Below are 21,273 nucleotides of genomic sequence, written 5' to 3' on the forward strand. Positions count from 1 at the left end.
CTTTTCAACACAGGTACACACACACACACACACACACACACACACTACAGCGTGAGTTCTCTTCCTAAGTGTTTTTGTGTGCTTGTTTTAGCACTGCAGTAGAGATTGCCAGAGTAAGCAATTTATAAAGCAGAAGGTCCTCTGGGTTAATTGGAAGTGGACTACAGATTACTTTTTCAAAGACGGTAGACATGTTTGTGCTCATTGGTTTGGGTGGCTGACAGTAGTTTATTAACAGTGTTTGGACAAAAAAATAAAGAAAGAAGCAAATGAAATGGTTTAATACGTAAAAAGCCGAGTTTTAACATTAACTACACATGGAAAAGATTAGAATAGAGATTGTGATAAGACAAATGTAGTAATTTGAAGATCCCCTCCACTCAAAAAGGTGTTTTTCTTTTGTTTATGTCTTTTAAAACATCTGACCTAAATCAGTGGTGTAATGCATCAAAGTAATAATAATTTGTTGCAGCACTGAAGTATTTTTTATGACTATCAGTGCTTTACTTGAGTTGTTATATTTCTGAAATGTGAAGTACAAATGAATTTATACTTCACATTTCCTTATTAAAATGTATACTTTTACACTATAAAATTTCACAAAGCATCATAGTTACTACAAAATAGGAAAGGAAGGGAGGAAAAAATGATGGAGGAAGGGAAAGAGGGGGGAGAAGGAAAAACTTGATTCTGTTGTTTAAATCCTTTAAATTGTGAAGAAATTTTGTCTCTCAAGTGTACCGTAGGCTCCATTTTTAAGGTGGTGTTCATGTTATGAAGAAATAAACATTATAATTCTCAAAATTCTGCCCACTTTTTTTTATTACCAGCACTTGTACTTTTCTTTTTAATACTTAAGTACATTTAATATAATAAATTATGTTTGAACTTACATACAGTAAATATCAGATTCTTTCAGACTTCATCAATATATCAATCAATATATATTATAATAGGTTACTTCAACTTCTGATACAATGTCTGTACTTTAAATCAAGTACGGCTCTCAGGTGCTTCATCCACCACTGACCTTAACTACACTGACTTGTATCTGTTCAAAATCTGTCACTAGAGAGGTGTTTTTCACATTCCTCTTCTAAAGGGGACAATGTCTGTGCACTACCCTAAAATCTGAGCTTCAAACGTACCCTGGGCAGGCTAGATCAGGAACGTCACTAATATAGCACTCGCTGTCTAATATGCAAATGCTGACAAAGAAATCTGAAACCTTCAGGACAGAGTAGACTTGTCAGTACAGAGAGTAGAGTTTGCATTAGCATAGTAAAAATTTTGACAGGAAACAAGGTAGCGTGTGCAGTTTTTAGATGAAAACCGAACCAATGTGAACACAGTGTAACATCGCAGCAGACATTGTATGTTTGTCAACCGCTAACGCTGTGTCAGTTACAAGCGAGCAAAAAACATGAAGATGCTATAAGTACACTTGCCTCTGTGACATGTATGCCAGTCGCCAGTGTTGATGCACAACAAGCTCCTCATCTGAGTCTGACTGAGATTCTAACATGTTTGGCTGAAACTCCCCAACGTGTCCTCTAACTCTAATCCCCAAACCAACCTAATGGAGTACTTGTCGAGAATGTGGCTATCCCCAGCTGATACTAGATAGATGGAGCTGTTAAAGAAGACACAGGGTATATGGCATAATCCATTTACACTAAGCAACTTGCTGTCACAAGCTCGCATTAGAGGAGTTGAATACAGTCAGGGTGCATTTGCAGCCCCTCTGGGCTCATAAGGTAGTTTAAAGATAAATTTCCCTCGGGATCATTTTCTTTTTTAACACTCTTATCTAGTTTAACTTATTTTATCTCTCACCCTCCAATATTCCATGTCCCCAGGGTTGTTGGTTCACTGCCTGCATACAGATATTTTTATAATGCAGCTTTGATCATCAAGAGAAAAATTCAGGTCAGGGGTGAGACACTTCCTGATGACTGCACACCGTGAAAAAAAATCAGCTAAATCAAGAGGAAAACCTTTTTCTCTGCCAGTCACAGTTGTTTCTATTTTTTTCTAAAAGAATATCAAACCTACTAAAGGGTGGGATTTTCCCGACCAAGTAACTCAGCAGTTTATCATAGTATTATGTTGACTGAAATGTTGACAGCATTCTAAAAAAAATGCACGTAACCACAACAGGCAACATCTGTCTGTAAAATTATCAAGGTTGTATCCATATTTTACGATAAGTCAATAACGCAATTGATAATGAATTATCATGAAAAGCCCATACTCAACGTTCCACAATTCCAAAACCATCTTCTTAGGTCTGAATCTCTCTGTCATAGTTGTGTTAAAAATGTTTTAAGTTGAGATGCTTAAATACCTGTTAACTGAAACCTGTTTCTTGTCCATAAATATCTTTGCAACCATGTAAGTTTTCAGAGTCATGAAAAGTAAAATCATTAAGCTGTCAACACACAATGTGTCCTGAGGACAACAAAATCTGTTTGTCAACAGAAAGTAATTTTATTTAAAGTGAGAAGCCAAGACAAGCAACTTAAACTCATTTGTTAAACTTCTGAGCGATATATCATAAATCTGTAAAACACTATGTATAAGTAACTAAGAACGTTCAACATGCATTGTCACAATTTGAGACATTTATTTAATGCAGGGGGGGGTCACTACGTTATTGGTAAAAAAAGAAAAAGAAAAAGAAAAGGGGTCCTTGGCCTGAAAAACAATGAAGATCCCTGATTTAAGACTACAGGTCTGCAATTGAATTTATTTGCTTTATGTAAAACTTAATGCGGGCATGACTTTGCAATTTTAAACTAACAGCATTTTGCTGAAGAGAAGTATTATTGGTGCTAAACTGCATTCTTCACTTTGTCTGTCTACATCAGGTTTATGGTTATGTAGTCTGACTGATGACCTTGGATCTCTGCAAGCATAATTCAACAAATGTTTTTGTATTTCACTGCACTTATTTTTCTCCACAGTGAGCATGAATTAATAAAAATTCGTATTACATGCACTTTATCTGCTTTTGTTTGCAAGATAGCACCTATACTTTTCTCCTCTTGTACAGTACAAGGATAAACTTCTTGCCTGAATATTTGTGCTGTATATATGTGTTTTTGTTTGTTTGTCTTTGCCCCTCCCCCCTTCAGTATAACCTTTACTTTGTAATAGAAACTGAAAGGTCACACAGCATCTCACTTAAGATTGAGAATTCACAGCTACAGTGAGCCCCGTGGCCAAAGAGCACTGCCAAATCTCTAAAGATCAGAGAGAGAAGCAGGTAGTATAACCGAGAGCGAGGAATGACAGCCGAGCCTGTAAGCTGAAGAATAACACTGAATTTCCTCTTTTCTGCATCTGAGATTTCCATTTCCTAATGTGGAGGGAGGAGGAAATTAAACAACGTGAATTAAACAACACGGCTCGGACATTTATGTGCTTGCCATAAAGCTCAGACAGGCTGAATTTATGAGGCTTTGGACCAGTAAATACAGCACTCAGGAAATGTGATTAGGCTCATAAATGGGATAGTTTCCCGCTGTCCTACCCTTCACCCAAAGCACCTTGCGAAAGCATATGTTCGGGACATTTTCCTTCTTTGCTACACTGCCACCCATATTGTGTAGAACCCACTGTAGATGAGTTTTTGTTATTACAGGTGTACAATTTCTTTGACTTGATGAATAAACAGTCTTTTGTAGGCAATAGTATATTTTTTGCCCCACCCCAAAATGTGCATTTATTTGCTTGTTAATTTTATATTTTATTTCTAAAATATATAATGCATGAGAATTATTTTAGTTATTTTTTTGCGTTTTGTATCTTACTTACAGGTTGAATGACAGATAACACAATGGTCTTGGTAGTCATCACGGGGCCTCCCCCCTCCTTCAAATATTTATTTATTTACTTGGATTTGGAATTGTGACATCTCAAAGCTTTTCATTGTGGAACAATTGAAAACAAGTTTACACTACCATACCATAATAAGTCCTTCCATACTGTTTTGCTATTTGTCATCTGGAGAGGTTGGAAAAACAAGATTATACCAAAACACCCAGACTTGACTGTTTTATGTTTGTTCTTTTACTTTCACAGATGGGCTTTTTTTTTTAGACGAGCATCAATTTCAGAACCTTTTTTTTTCTCTAGGTGGCTCTGTTGTGAAAACAAGATTAAAATGTGATCTTATAATAATTTCCCTCAGCTGGCAATATCTCATGTAGTTGCAAAAAGCACAGAACTTCAGTTCAACGGATGATTCTTTATTTGGTTTTGTGTGTTTCTGACTTCATGGCATGACTGTACCTTTCCACTATAACACCTCATTTTTGTGTAGCTCTGTGCACTTATGCAAGTCAACTGGAAGTCCACTCATTCCTATGAACCTTCATGCTTTCTGACATGTTTGCGAAACTCCTCCAGTCTTTTCAGTCCAGAGTTTTCCTCAAGTACATTGAAAAAAATTGAACTTTGCTTCAAAGTTCAGACAGACTGTTTCCACGATACTGCAGGAAGTTAGCATGAAAATGAATAAGCTAACATACTGATGAGTGTGATATTGCTGAAGTTATACAGTTATTCTAAATGAAAAATCAGATGGCATTTCTAGCTAACTAACACTGGTAGCATGCAAGCTGTGTAACACACACCACATAAGACATAAGCTCAATAGTGTATAGTTACACAACAAGACTATTAAAATTATCATCTCTCATTTGCTGCTTTCGTCTGAACTTTTCTCTTTGTGTAGCAGAGGTGAAGAGGAACCTTTGTACTGACCTTGTTTTCTCCTCCCTGTGTCTCCCAGGTGGAATGGTTGAAGAATGAAGAGATAATTGACCCAGCAGAGGACAGAAACTTCTACATCACTATTGACCACAACCTGATCATCAAACAGGCACGTCTGTCAGACACAGCCAACTACACATGTGTGGCCAAAAACATTGTGGCCAAAAGACGAAGCACCACAGCAACTGTCATTGTTTATGGTGAGTTTGCATGCCCTTGTCAGTCTGGATCTTTGTGTCTATGCTACATTGCTAAAGAAATATTCACTAGAAGTTCATATTTTCTGTTTTGTGTATGACTTTTTTGTGTCTAATGTCAAGTGTTTTACCAATAGGACACCTTTTAACATGGTAGCAGCAGATACCCAACAGTGCCTCTGATCTGCCAAGCTAGCCCCCATCTGCCACATGAAATTAGCTCTACTGCCATGCCAACACACTCTCTTTGTGATTGGCCTGATATTCCCACATCACCCTTGACCTTACCCAATTAAAATCCACCAATCACGCCTTCAGTTTTAAATTAGAACACTTGAGCTTTCCAAATGTCTGCACTTTCAGCCAAGAGTCCCGCCACCAAATGAATTGAGAAGCATATGGCGTGATAACAGCTGTGACAAACAACAACAAAAACTTTGAATAGCTCAATTCTGGATAGTGTTAGTTTGGATTTCAGGCTTTTCTCTTGCTGGTTCTTACTAAAAACTGAATAGAAGAAGCTTGTTGAGAGGGAGAAAAATGGCCTGTATCCCTTGTCTCGCTTTCTCTCTCTCCTTTTTTTTTCATTTTACCAAATGCCAGCCTGACATGAGAGGATAGGAAACATTTTGAGGAAAAACAATGTATAGCAGAACGCTCACACGCATAACACACACACACACACACACACACACACACACACACACACACACACACACACACAGTGTTTCTCTCAAATATAACGCTGAGTCTATTCACTAGGAGGAGTGTTTCAATCAAAAATAACTGTGCATGTGTGCGTGTTCGATACAGACAGCAAGAGATGGAGTGGTTTGACACTGATGTATCCTTACAGAAATAGATTGTTCAATCTGTGGTTCAATCTTCTCGGCTCCACAAGGGCCCGACTGACACTGTTGACAAGGTGAAATAGTAGCGGAAAAAAACAGAGGAACATGAGGGGGAAAAAATGGAGTATAGATGGATGGGAGACAGGTGAGGAGAAAGGAGAGGCAGAGGAGAACAGAGTGGGAGAGGGCAGGTGAGCTAACACGAAAAAAGGATCAGAAAACCTAAGAAAGTAGATGACAAAAGTGACCGTACCTGATTTTAATGGTTACTCTCTCTTTCTGATGATTCATTTTTAATTGGGCGTTGGGAAAGGAGTGGGCACCGTCCACTGGGCTGAGACAGAGCTGTCGACATGCAGTAGAGGAATTTCAACCCACCTCTGCGGATGTCAGCTCTTTCGCTCTGGGTGTCCTTGTGACTCACTCTAACTTTTTATACCTGATTTCTCTCTTTCTGCTTGTCTCTCATCTGCCGTCATCTTTATCTGCACTGTGCTGCCACATTTTTCTCACGAAAAACAACAGTAATACGAAATAATGAAGCAACAGTTGAGTCTAAATGTGACAGGATGCTGGGAAATCTTATAGAGGTACAAAGACATCAAGAGAGGGGAAATGAGAGACACAAGTCAAATTAAGTCAAGTCAATTTTATTTATAAATTCCATTATCACAAATCACAATTTGCCTCAGAGGGCTTTACAGCATAGGACATCACTCTGTTCTTAGACACAGCTGATGTGGGAAAAAAATGGGAGGGGGGGGGGGGGGGGTAGGAACCTCAAGAAGAGCAACTTATGAGGGATCCCTTTGACAGGATGGACAGAGGTGCAATAGATGTCAAAAAGAACACAAAATAACAATAACATAACATTATAAAAACTAATAAAAATGGTAGTAGAAGTAGGCATTGGGCTAGACCACAGCATCAGCGCAACCCTGACCCATTATCCAAGCACAGCCATGGTCCGAGAGATCTACGAGACAAAGGAACAAAAAGGCTCTAGGGAAGAAGCCGAGTTAGTGATATACAGTAATAGGACATGAATGTTTGCAAATGAAGAGAGAGAGAGAAGGAGAGAGCAGCTCTTTGTATCATAGGAAGTCCCGCAGCAGACTAGGCCTATAGCAGCCTTACTAGGGGCTGGTCCAAGGCAAGCCTGAGCCAGCCCTAACTATGAGCTTTATCACAGAGGAAATACTTAAAAGTCTAATCTTAAAGCCTGATAGCTGAATGCTCTGGCTCAACACATAGAGACAAAGAAAGAGAGAAGATAGATACAGATTATGAAAGCAGACATGGTTATTTTGGCTGGTGAGGATTCAGAAAAATTGTACCATGATTACTTTTATAATATAATAGTATTTTCCTCCCTGTGCCTTCCCCAACAGGGGTTTAGGGTTAAGCAATCAGCAGACAGTATGACAGTTTATGTGTGTTTTACCAAGTGTGGGTTATACCATTGTGTGTGTATGTGTGTGTCAGTGAGTGTGAACACAGTAGGAAGAAATTGTGCTACAGTAGCAGCAGGGTAATCGAAAAGGTGTGTGTGTGTGTGTGTGTGTGTGTGTGTGTGTGTGTGTGTGTGTGTGTGTGTGTGTGTGTGGTTTTGGTGTGCAGGAAAATCCAGCTGTGCTCACTAAACTTCAACAACACAGCCTCCTGGCATCTGTAAAACACACACTGGAGTCCACAGAGACAAATAGTTCAATTAAATCAAACAACACATTAAAGTCACACATTTCTCCACTGAGGATGATGCCTCAGTGGCGCAATAGTGATTTAATGCACTCTGTGTCATTTAATTGCCTCATCACAGACCTAGTTTGTATAAATATCACAAAACTTGAGGCTTTCGGGTTACTATGTCTTATTGTTCAATTCTAATCAAAGTACTTTCATTGCTCAAGGGGTAATTTGAGGGAAGCTATTCAAACACAAATAAACAAAACACTCAGAGCTTTAAAAGAAAAAAAATTACAATAAAAATATGAAAATGTTGGCAGGAGTTGAACCTGGCAAAATATATTAAACACCACAAAGGCACATGATGTCAGAAAGTTTAAAAGTGCAATTGCTATACTAATTTCTTCTACTGTGGCTATATGTCTAATGGCCTCTGGAATAAAACCAAACCTCCTGTTTATTCCACATATAGGCAATCTAAAACACATCCCTGATGGCATTAGCTTAAAGTATTTAGAGGATGTGTGAGGTCATTGATGGTTGTGCCATGCAAGAGATCTTTGTGTTTAGCCAATAATTTTAGAGTTAAAGACAACAACAAACTGTTCTTTTGGCACAGGGATGTAAACCAGCAAATGCATAAAAAGGTGTAGCTACTTTCAATAAAAGAGAAGTAAAATGTCTGGTTTAAATAGCTGATTAATGCATATTGGGATTAATGTATTGATTCTGATCTCTGTTGCCACAGTGAATGGTGGATGGTCAACATGGACAGAGTGGTCGGTGTGTAACAGTCGTTGTGGACGAGGCTTCCAAAAAAGAACCCGCAGCTGCACCAACCCCGCCCCTCTTAATGGAGGACTGCCTTGTGATGGACAGGCCATACAGAAACTGCCCTGTACCACACTGTGCACTGGTACGTCTGTTCTAGTCCAATTTTATTCTTAACTGCACCTATACTTTGTTGTACTGTACTGTATCTCTTTCCTCTTTGTGCTGTTTTACTCTATGGCCCCAGTTTCTACCTGTTCTGTCCTGCACTCAGCTGCTGTTTTCCAGCTGTATTCTTTTTTTGTACTTTCCGTCCTACAGTATATATTAAACTTTGAGGGCTGGGATATAATAGAGGATATTATTCTCTTTTCTTTTGCCTTTTTGCCCTTGTCTATGTTTGTGTTTCTAATTGTCTTGCTTCCTTTCCCCATCCTTTCCCTTTAGTTGACGGTGTGTGGACAGATTGGAGTAAGTGGTCAGCGTGTGGGACAGAGTGTACCCAGTGGAGGAGAAGGGAATGCAACAACCCAGCACCTAAAAACGGAGGAAAGGACTGCGAGGGGCTGGTGCTCCAGTCTCAGAACTGTACCGACGGACTCTGTATGCAAAGTGAGTTGATTATAATGAATTTTCCAGAGCAGACACATTGACACACCTCTTCTAAATGTATTGAAGTTGTGTCATATATTGTTCCTAATGATGAAAGATGAATATGCCAAATCAAGCAGATGCCTCGCAGTGTCTGCTTCAGATGGGAACTGACTTGAAAGTGATGTGACCCTGGATTAAGCGGGCCATAGTGGTGGTGATGCATGGTCAGATATTTTTGCCAAAGGACAGGAGAAAGTGAAGTGTAGCATACATGACAGTTAAATGGGTTGATTTTCAACACTGATCCATTTTGAGAAAACCATAATTAGGTATAGTATAAATCATTTTAACCCATAAATGTGTTGCAATGTTAGATTTAGGTTTGCTGATTTCTTACTTTTTTTTAAAGTATCTGTAATTTCCTTGCAGATATTGTTCCTAAGAATATTCCCAAATCAGTCTTAAATTTAGAAACTTTGCATCTTTGTCTGAATATCACCTCAACTCTGGTCTAAATTCCAACTTTTGCAATATTGATGATTGGCCATTGGCTGTTTTTGTCAGATACTGCTGCACCAAGACCCCCTAAGCAGCAGTTTGAGATGCACCAGGACGCAAAATGTTTTGATCCTTTGGGCAACAGCTATAGCATAAACAGCGAGAGAACCACATAGCTTGACCAAAAGTCAATCAAGTAATGTGCTACTCTCTGTGGCATACTACGCTGGTAACGTAGCTGTCACATAATATACAGTACATGCAGTGGTGTAGTTGAGGTTTTGCGCAGGTAAATGGGGTATACCAATCTCTTTTTCTGGTGGTTAACTGTAAACCCACCTATCAACCAAAAAAACATTGTAATATATAAGAGTGTATACCCACTTCCTCCTTGGTAACCTACCCATTTACCTTGTAGTGCATCCACCTCATCAACTGCAACTACATCACTGCATATATGTCACATGACAGTACATACTTAGGAACCAAAGGTGCAAACCAAAATGTTTTTTCTTAACCTAAACACATGCTTTTGTTGTTGCCTAAACCCTAAGGAAGTGAACCCAAAAAAGTTTTGTACCTATGTTTTAACTTTATCTTTAAAATAAACTTATGACACTGAGAGCCACTAACAAAGCATCTATATTTGATGAGTTTAAAGTGACAATGTGTTGCAACTAGATGAAGCCAGTGGTATTAGTGCCCAGCTAAACCAATTAATTCAGTGGGCTTTGGCGGGCTTGCAAACATGGCTGCACTGAGATGTTATACCAAGCAGACATTTTGTTAACACTTTTGGAAATCGTTGCAAATGTCATTGCCTTGTCGTCTTTTACATTTTCATCTAGCCTGTGTATGTAATCATTAGCGTTGCAGTAAAGTTTGGCAGTTTTCCTCCTCTTGTTTCTGTCCTTCTCATTTCTCAGCTCTTTCTTTATATTTTTCCTCCCTCAGTACCTCCTCTTCATCATTTCTCTCATCGCAGACTCGAGTCCTCCAGCAACCTCTGCTACTTTTTACATTAACTCTCCTATCCTCATTGCCATCTGTCTTGCCTCTTCCTCTCAGTCCCTCTGGTTTTATCTCCAAGAACCTACCTGCTCGCCTTTCTCCTTTTTTTGTGGTGATTTGCTCTTGCTCTGCCTTACACATGCACTTACTTTCTATATAGAAGGGTGTGTGAATGTCATCTTGATTAACCTCAGTTTTCCCACTTTGTTGTCCATTACTCAAGTCAAAACCACCTGTTTTATAAGACAAGCAATGATAGATAGTGATGTGGAACAATCATTAACCCCCCTCGTCCCCACCTGCACACACACAGACACACACACACACACACACACACACACACACGCACATACACGACTCCAGTAAAAAAAAAAAAAAAAAAAAAATTCAAAACTGCATGGAAAATGTGGACTGAGTCATAATGGCACAAATATAGCAGCAGCAGTTTTTCCAAGGTGGAGGCAATTATATTTGTTGACTTGTAGGAATAGCGCTTGTTACTCCCTGTGCTCAGAGTAATTGGCAGACAAGCATCTGACGTGAAGAGAGAGGGGGAGAGGCCTGTCAGAGTGAAGAGAAGAGAAGAGGGGTAAAAACAGAAAAATAGTCCTTTTTGAAAGAAGTGCACACACACACACACACACACACACACACACATACTTATAATTATTCCATCAATCCTCATTGGTCTGTCTTTTTGCACAACATGGCAGCTTTAGAGATGTGTTTCCTCAATGGCAAGAATTTCTTTTCAGACTCAGATCATCTCTGTGTTCTCCGTAATAAGTTGTATATCACAGGATACTATAAGGTACATTTTTTTAAAGCTGACCTGACAATTAAGACAAAGGCACAAAAAAAATCCTTTTGGTGGCTAAAATTCCATTGGCTGAGGCACTCTCATAGTCTTTTTAAAAGACACTCTTGGGTTGCCACCACCATATTTATCTAAATTGTATTTTGACCTTTGTTTTACTGTGATGATCTCTTGAGACTGAAATCTGTTTTTCACGTGTCTTGACCAAAATGTTTAAATGTAGTGTAGAATAGTTATATGCCTTTGGTCCAAGGACTTCTACCGAATTCAGTAAAAGAGCCTCAATGAATTATGTTATGATCAGGGCTGGGCAATATAATGATATTTTATCAATATTGTGATATGAGAGTACATATAATCTTAGATTTATATGTCATTATATTGTAAGTGACATATTTTCTTGGTTTTAGAATATTGATCATAAAAAAGTGATTTCATTTTCTGAACTATATTACTATGACCATAACCTTTATTTGCCTTTACCCACTTAGTCCTTGTCTCAACATTACTGATAAGTATTCATCAAAAATCTCATTGTGTAAACATTTTGTGAAAGCACCAAGAGTTAACCCTACAATATCATCAGAATATGGATAGGGTAAAAAATATCATGATATTTGATTTTCTCCCTATCGCCCAGCCCGTCCTGATATATACAGCAGGGACTTTGAGATGATAGTTATTGGAATATATATACTTTTGTGTAGTTACTGCCAATGCCTCCTTGGAGTTTTCACCTATGCACAACTTAAGTTTTATCCAGTAACTCCTATTACTAATGACAGAACATTACCAGCAGAAAAACGGGGCTGTTTTGCAACTTCAGTGTAAGAGAAGAGCTTGTGCTGTTACAAAATCTGCTTTCTTATGTTCCACACAGTTCAGGGTCTGCTCATTCACAGAAGCAGCTCCAGTCTCTTTGTTGATTGTGGCACGGCAGCCTTCAGTGTTGATAGGCTACATTAATTATATCTCCCTCAAAAAAATCATCATCACTGCATTAGTGTCAAGTGACAGCGGCATTGCAATGATCCGGTTATCATCACAGCAGGGTTTCCCATGCATTTATTTATTTGTGATGGTCCACCACATCAAAACATAAGCTGCCACAAATAGATTTTCTATTTTTGGAGCTGTTCCTTAGGATCACTATTTAAATATATGAAGCGTTCGGTTATTTATTGCACCCCACTCTCAAAGCGCAGAGCGTACTGTTGTCACAGACAGAGTAGAAAAACACTAGGCGCAGTGAAAGTGAAACTTGCCCTTTCATTGTCCTGGGTCTAATAGTTTATTTTCACTTACTCTGCAGTAGCTTCTCCCCTCATCCATTGATGTGATCAGCTCAGGCCAGATCAGCGGATCAACTGATCAATGAAGCGACTCAAACAACTGCTGAGGGATGAAATTAACTTATGATGAGTTTCACCCGTGCTGCGTTCTTGGACCAGTAGAAACATCTAAATTTAGAGGGGGCACAGAATTATAAATTTTTTTAAAAAAGGGACACGTGTATAAGATAGATTCTAATTCAGTGGGAGACATTGCACCCCACCCTAGCCCCAGTTTGTCTGTCTTGAACTTAACAATAGTGCTTTCTGTTGTGGCTTTGGCAAACTCAGTGAGGCATTCCTGTTCATATCAAGGCTAAAGAACTCACAAGCAGTCAAGAGTTCTGTTCAGGAGAAAAATACTAAATCAATGAACACAAAGCCTTCAGCTGAGTGAGCCATTGGTTTTATAAGGGACTTCCCTATGCAGCCTGATGGCAGTGGATATAAATGATGATTTAATAAATGGTCTATGTCATAAACAATGTAATATTTTTGAATCCCTCAAAAAGCTTTGCCAGTAGACACATTATTGACAGTAGTTACTGTATATGCAGAGCCCTGACCACTCCTGACGCAGTGTCTTACTGTATGTCTGCGCCAGCAAAAGGCTTCCCTGAGGCCTGTGAGGTATGGCCACAGAATCTGGGATAAAACCTAGAGAGGTATAGATTTAGGCTCATTTCCCCTGATTGATTTTCTGTCTTTAAAATGACTCCACAGACGTGGTTTTATGTCAGCACTAATGTTTCAGCTGTTTCCTGTAGCATTTACTGGAATCTTTGAAGTGTGTGTGTGTGTGTGTGTGTGTGTGTGTGTGTGTGTGTGTTGTGTTGTTAGAGGGGGTTTCTGCGTGCACAGCATTTTATAGTTAGCGTATGTTTGAAAGGCTTGAAGTGCTTCTTGTACCGTTTTTCCATTTGGTTTATGACTGATGGATCTTTTACAGTGTAATCTTTACATAGGCAAAAATGATCCATTGCTGGTATCAAATTGGATAGTTACAGTGCTATTTTAAGTTGCTTGGCTTCAGTAAAACTAGGGGTGTAAATTACAATTTATAACAAGATACAGTATTATATTGATTCTTTGGACAACAATACGATATTTGCTAAAATCATTAAGTCCGCCATGATGAGATTTCTATTTGATTCATCAGAAGTCTGTGATCAATATGACATGATATCAGTAAATATCCTCTTTGTCTTTTTTTTTTTGGCTACTTGCCATTCTCTACCTGGCACTAGGCTGCTAGAATTGTTTAATGTTGAGGAAGGAGGTGCATTTGGACAGATGTTGACATAGATGTGCAATGAGAGTTTCAAAATAAAGGCATACCTTAAAGATGATGATACATATAAATGTTTTTAATTTTCATTGATAATATTTGATCATTGATCATTGAATCAATATATTGATCCGGATCAATGCATAGTTATACTCCTGAGTAAAACACAAAAAATATGTAGATTTTTTTTCTTGTAGTTTTACTTTTCCCACGGTCATGGAAAACCAAGAAAATTCATTGAATTTCACAATGTTTGTTTAATTTAAAATTTTGGAAAAGTCATGGAATTTTGTTATGTGTAATGAAATTAATCTTCCAGGGTTAAACTTCCATGTAATGTAACATAACAGCAAATTTTATTCTGTAAGTTAGCTGTTGACATAAAGTAGCTCTCATGCGTCGACGTAGGGCTGCACGATATATTGTTTCAACATCAACATTATAATGCACAATAGCTGCAGTGAAGGACATGCGATGTCAAGTTAGGCAAATTAACTCAAATAACTTATGTACCCCTTGATCCAAAAGGAAGACTCACGCAGTTCTCATTTCCCATGTCTAATACCTGCCAGGTTTTCTCAGACAGATTGTGTGTATATGTGATGAAGTGGGGTGACATTTGTTATGGGAAGCGAGACTATCCTGTGTGTGTGTGTGTGTGTGTGTGTGTGTGTGTGTGTGTGTGTGTGTGTGTGTGTGTGTGTGTGTTTGTGTAGAAGAGTACCATGACTGGGCTGGCGAGTGCCGCAGACACAATGAAATGCAGACTTTTTCAAAATAGAAATTTATTTTGGAAGCACCAGATGAGGTGGCTCGGGCATCTAATTAGGATGCCTCCCGGACGCCTCCCTGGTGAGGTGTTCAGGGCACGTCTTACCGGTAGGAGACCCTGGGGAAGACCCAGGACACGCTGGAGAGACTATGTCTCTCTTGGCTGGCCTGGGAACGCCTCGGGATCCCCCGGGAAGGGCTGGACAAAGTGGCCAGGGAGAGGGAAGTCCAGGCTTCCCTGCTTAGGAAACTGCCCCTGCGACCCGACCCCGGATACGCAGTAGAAAAACGATGGATGAATGGATTTTGGGTCCTTGAAAAGCCATCAAAAAGTTTTTAAATTTTATTCCTGAAAATGTGTGGAAATCCTGGCAAGTAAGTGCTATTGGCAGAACTCCAGATATAAAGTACATTTTGTGTTTGTTAATGTTGTCTGAGTCTTCAGACTCAATTTAATGAAGTACAACAGCTAAGCAGCTGACCACTGTTGTAGTTTTCTTTACATTACATCGAGTTAAGAGTAGTCTCTTTAAGGGTTTCACGTTTGTGAATGAAGTGATAATGTCAATGTTGAGGGGGGAGTTAATGTTTTAGATAGTGCTCTGTAATTGACTTTGTGCTCAAAGAGTACTTCACTCTACTCTCCCTCTTGTTCTCTTTCTCGCTCTCTCCACCAACACCTCCCGCCTCTCTATTCATCTCTTCCACCATCTCTTGCTGCCCTTTTTCTAAAGTTGTCCTGTTAAATCCTGAGAGGTAGAAATCCATTTGACCTCACTTCTGCCCTGCGTGGAGTGCCTCCTCTCTTTTTTGTGTTTATGTGTTTATCAGTGTATAGTCTGTATAAATGTGTGTGAGTGTAGGTTTGTGTGTGTTTGTGTGTCTTCATGTGACAGAAGTTAGAGGTCTTTCATTTTTTTTTTTAGAGTTGTTTGTGTTGTTTTGTATCTTTTGGCCTGTTGACATTTTTCTGACACATCGATCAGAATTCTTGGAAACACTTTCAGTCAGAACTCCAGTGTCGTCCTCGAGAGCATGACATTTCACTCACTACATACTCGTGCGTGTGTGTTTGTGTGTGCGTGCGTTCATGCATGCATGTGTGTGTGCTACATAACACTACCTCCAGAGCAAATAAAATCTGCTGTGTGGTCTCTAAAACCACAAGTAATCACTTGAGATACTGGCTGTTATATAACGTCAGTGTTTGGAGAGAACATTCAGTCGTGTTTGTGTTGTATTATACAAAGGGATCAGCAGTGTCAGCAGGTACTACAAAGCATCAAACAAGTCGTCTTCCCATTGAAGCTCAATTTTTCACACTTTTGTTTCTTCTCCTTGAGAATTCTAATCACTTCGCTTTGTCGTATTGTCTCCTGCGCTGCTTGTTAGCCATTATCTGGTCCATATGTTAAATGTTTTTTCCTCATCTGTGCTTTTCTTTTTCTTTCATATTGCTTGTGTTAAATCATTTACGCTTCATTTTCCAGCCATCATGCTTTCCACATTTGTTTGAGCAATTGGTTTATAATTGAAACATGATAAGTTTCTGTCATGGCATGTTGCTCTGCTATTATCACTGATTCAGACATTAATCAGCATGACATTTGTGTGATGCATGTAAATGCAGTCATTTCCGCTAGGTCATTTAATACAAGAATAACACATTTGATAAAACTACTGAAATATGCCAACTGATGCCAAAAATCACTGTGAATTTATGGCCAACCAGATTACAGTAACTTTAAAACCCACCTTCAGAAAGAAAAGTCATGCCCATACGACCAGATAGGGTGTTGGTTTTCATCCTGTTATACAGTGCACAGGAGCATTTCCTATATTAGAACCCCTACCAACCTGGTCTCGCTCCCAGCTTGTTAAATACCAGCATTTGGTCAGTGACCCTCAGAGTCTGACACAGGCGCACCGAGTCACCCTTTGGCAGCGGGATGGGAAGTACCTTGCAGTGTCATTTTTTGACACTGAGCAACTGCTTTAGAATAAAGAGTGAAAAAGTCTGCATAGGATTGGTGGGAGGAGAGCTGGACTTGATGGGATTTTTTTTTTTATGTGAAACCACATCAATCAAGTTATTTCATGACAATGTAGTGTGCTTGTATATGTAGTATTCTAAGCTAATGACCTATATGTTGTGATGTTACATCACATTGCGTAATATACTTATTTTAAGCCAAACCATGTTTGTTTCTAAACCTTACGTTTCAGTTTTATTAGGGACATTAATAGCAGTCTCCAGAGTCTCAGTGTTGGGTTTTTGTCTGTTTTATTGGGTCTGTCCGGCTTTATATGACGTCGACTGTCTTCGTTCTTTCTCCTGCCATAATTACCAGAGGTTGCCTCCAAACAATACACATAAATATGAGTTGTAATGCATTGCTTTTACAAATGACCTATGTCGTTGTATTTTGTTTCCATCATGTCTTTTAATTGTGCACGCATGTTACTGTACATTTATATTGTATTTGCACATCACCCCGCTTAACCTCGTCAGTTTTTCTTGCCCTTTGGTGATGATCGGTGTGACTTGTACGTCCAGCAGGTCTGGCAAGAAGCTTTTAAGTGCACCATGTTGCCTTTATCAATTATACACCAGCACTTTAATTATACATCAGTACATCAGCAGTTCATCTGTGTCACAGACCTTCTGTCTGACTAAGTGGACCACTCAGCATGACACAGCAGTAACTGTCTTACAGGCACCGGGGTTTCTCAAAATATTCTATTTCTGTTTTTACTACAAAGGGATTTAATTAGCTTTTTTGTTTTCAGACATTTTGATATTGATTCATGGAGTAAGACAACTGAATTTACCGAATTTAGTATAGGAGAGCAGAAAAGAAAGAAACAAACAAACTTTGGTATATCAAGGCGTTTTTGTGTCCATATCCTGCTGTGTTTGTCCCATTTTTATTTGACATATTTGTTTGATTTTGATTGTTTGTGTTCCTCTCCCTTCCTCCATCCATTCCACCATCCCTTTCTTTTCTTGTCCCAAGGTTCATTGTTTCAGAAGTCCACTGAGCCCAAAGAAACGAATGATTTGGGAATCCCATGTAAGTTGATGTTTTATGTTTTATCATCATCCACTTTCCTTTTGTCTCACTCATCTTAGTGTTTCTTTCGTTGATTGAGCATTGACCTTTGGCTCATACGCAGTGTTTTATTGTTACATGTCATTTTGAGTTACTTGATGAGAGTTTTGCTCTCGTCTTATCATCTGTTCCCTTTATGTGCAGTCTTTTAGCTGTGCCGATCAAACGAAAATCTTCAAAGAGACACTTTACACTAAACCTTCAATCTGCTCTCAGACAAAGGAAGTCATGGTAGATTAATCATTTACACTGTTGCTTGTATGATGGAAATAAGACTTTTCAAGGCCTATATACTCTTACTAAATAATTTAAGGCGGATATTTCTTTAAATCTAGATATATCTAGCAGCATTTCCACAATTCCTTTACCATCATTGTTGTGTTAAAGCCAACAGCACTAACACAATTTTGGTTTTTACAACTTCAGAGTACAACTTCAATTCTAAGAATGTTATGTATTGACTTTCCATGCCATTAACTACACTTTCTTTTTACTTACACTGCAGAAAATAGAGACACAGGTGCCTATTACACTTCATAAAACATGACATCATATCAAAAGAACAGAAATATAATAAACTTAACTTTACAGGTTAAGTCTTGGAGCATTATTAACCTTCAGTTTTACATCAAAGGAAAAGCATGTAAGATTTAGGGGGATTTAGTGGCATCTATAGGTGAGGATTGCAGATTGCAACAAGCTGAAAATTCTACTGGGTAGAAATCCTTCAGTGTTTATTTTTCAGGACTTCAGGTTTAAGGAAGTGTCTGCAGAGGTCTCTTTGTCTGCTTAACAAATTAATCTGTTGATAAAAAAACAGTAAAAACAGTAAAAAAAAAAAAGAATCGGTTTCATGTTACAGTGCTTCAGTGATGTTAGGCACATCAGAGATGGCCATCGACTGGCGACCAGCCTAGCATCTGCTAATGCTAGTGTTTTTACTGTATTTCTCTGATAATTTAAGATCTAGACATTTAGGATTTTTTTCCCAGGAGCCAAATTATCTGCAGTGGTCTCAGCCTCTCCAGAACAAACTGATCATGTGATTTATAGCAGTAAAAACACAGACCTATCTAGAGCCAGTGTTTGGTTTGTCCATTCTGGGCTACTGTAGAAACATGTCGGCGCACCTGAAGACCTGCTCCCTATGTAGATATAAACGACTCATTCTAAAGTAATCAAAATACAACTCCTCTTATTTTCAGGTGATTTTACACTATTGAAAACATGCTAATCAGATTACATTCCATTTCTGCCAATATATCCCCCTAAATTCTACACGCGGGAGCTTTAAGTCTTATTTTATTGCTATTTTCATGTATCTTTATATTTTACTTGTCTTGCATTTAAGGTCTACTAAAACACTCTTCTGTCATTTAAAATGTAGTGCAGGATCCCAGTGTTGTGTCTGGAAAGTGAATGCACGATTGTGGTGACAGATTCCTTTAATTAACTTGATTCTTTCTCTCTTCCTGTCTGATAGCAGTGAATCGATTCAGCGCCAGTTCACTTGATTCACAATTTGTAAGTTTGTTGCAGCTGTGGTCATTTTGGAGAGTAGCCAGCCAGCTTTGGGTTTTTGCCAAAGTAGGCAATTTGCCTTAGTCCTGAACACTTGCTTTGTGTTTACAAGCATATTGGCTCACTGAGAACTCAATGGAGCGTAGTTCAACTTTGGACACTGAAGTGAGTGAAAGTTTGGATTTGGTTCCACTGATTTGTCCCATTCTCTTTGAAGTATTATTCAAATGAATGATTAATATGTCAAATTATCCCATTTCTAATACATCATCTGTAGAAGAGAAAAAATTACACAGAAAAATACAAAATCACCTGGCGACAGTGTTATTCTTTGGGATGAGGCAGATGTTTGAAAGCTATTGAATGAGTAATACAGAAGGGTGAGAAATGATAATAGGGTTTAAAAAATATATTCAACTGTACTTGTTATCCTCCTTTCTGTCTACCCCCAGTCTGTCCTCCACCTCTCCCTCGCTTTCTCTCTTTTTTCCATCTCTCACTGCTACAGTTAGTTCAAAGTGACATAATGAGAAAGATTTACTACAAACACAAGAATTGAGAGATGCAAGAGGGAAAGGACCTCTGCCATTTATTATTACTGTGCTTTTTACTCCGCTCATTGCAGGAGCTCTCGTTTTATCTTCAAAGCGATCTATGAGCATCTGTGATGTGTTCTAATGACTCTCGTTTAGGGTCCGTTGAATCAGTTTTATCATCCCGGTGTGTTTTGTGAGATGACTAGCCCCAGACAGACACAGACACAGACACAGAGAGAACTAGAGATGAGAAATAGAGGCCGTCATTGCCTCATTTAACAGATTGTCAATCTGGTTTTAATATTAAAAAATACAGTCAGTAACATGAGCCCTGGGAGGCTGCATGAGTGGCTTTGAGACTCGCTAATAGCCAAAATAAAGTATGACTACAGATATACATGTAATGTGTAACTCAAAGTATACTTTCGCAGTCCACGTGAGTGACTGTCAACACGTCACCTAAACGTGTGAACACATCCACCCACTGTAGCTGACTCCCAATGTTGTATAAACACAACCGCGGTTGGTCTGCTGTCCATCTCCTGTCCATATCAGGGCCTTAAGGCAGATTACAAATGCAATACCAACCACTTCCATATCTGGTTTGACATCCAATAGCTGTGTTAGCAAAATCAGATTCTGTATCTGCAGCTGCCAGTTAAAGAGGTGATATGGAAGATTTCTACAGCTGCATTGCAGAACCATGACCATACTGTATCTGCAGGGAGATGATTGGGTATATGGTCAATACCAGTGTGACTTGATAATTATATATAGGTGCTAAAATTTCTGTTTCCAAAACATGGCTCCCAGGATTTAGTGTTTATACAACCTCCATACTGACAAGAATTCTAAGACAGTGCCCATGTTGGACACTTCAAGACTTGATTGTTGTCTTTTGACAGTCTTATGTCCCTTTCCCACTGAACAAAAAACGTCCACTATCATCTGACTTTTTTCCGTTGTGGCGAAGGTTACAATCAGGATTTATTCATGAGACAAAGGCTCTAAAGGAGTCAGGGGTATTGTCTATGAGAGTTGTTTAGTAGCACATGAAGTCAAAGTGGTTCATCTACCACGTCTAAAATTACCCGGATTGCCAGCACTACTTCCTCTGCACAGTTGGGCCCATAGATCAAGCGCCCTAGAGACTTCTGCCAATCGAGTGGTTAACTTCTGGTTTAGCGCACTGTTAACTTAAATCGGGATACAATTGTTTAATTATGCGGCCCTTCTAGACTTAAATTATGTTATCCAACGGAATTGATTAAATCTTAATAGTGAAAAGAGTAATTTCATCAGGGGTTGAGTCAGACAAAAAATGTATCCACTGATTTACAGATGTCTCTTTCACCATGTAATTCATTGGGAAAGAGTCCTTTTCAGTGGCAGGGCACCGCATGATGGTGTAATTACACTGTTTGGCCACTATGAAAATTGGCTTAGAAGACAGGCACACTTCCTGGAGGGCCTGGGTGAGAGTACCTTTCCTCAATTTGAGAAGAAAAG

General features: G+C 38.9%; 1 protein-coding gene across 2 annotated transcripts in view; it reads left to right on the top strand.

Moving 5' to 3' along the window:
* unc5ca (unc-5 netrin receptor Ca) overlaps positions 1–21,273 on the top strand; it is a 250,217-nt gene that overhangs the window by 171,676 nt on the left and 57,268 nt on the right. For both annotated transcript variants that reach the window (XM_042487541.1, XM_042487542.1), the window contains exons 5-8: positions 4,799–4,979; positions 8,262–8,429; positions 8,732–8,896; positions 17,612–17,668. In XM_042487541.1, the coding sequence (XP_042343475.1) occupies positions 4,799–4,979; positions 8,262–8,429; positions 8,732–8,896; positions 17,612–17,668 (571 nt within the window). The remainder of the gene's footprint in view (positions 1–4,798; positions 4,980–8,261; positions 8,430–8,731; positions 8,897–17,611; positions 17,669–21,273) is intronic.

Source organism: Plectropomus leopardus, chromosome 6 (genome assembly GCF_008729295.1).
Source record: "Plectropomus leopardus isolate mb chromosome 6, YSFRI_Pleo_2.0, whole genome shotgun sequence".
Taxonomy (NCBI): domain Eukaryota; kingdom Metazoa; phylum Chordata; class Actinopteri; order Perciformes; family Serranidae; genus Plectropomus; species Plectropomus leopardus.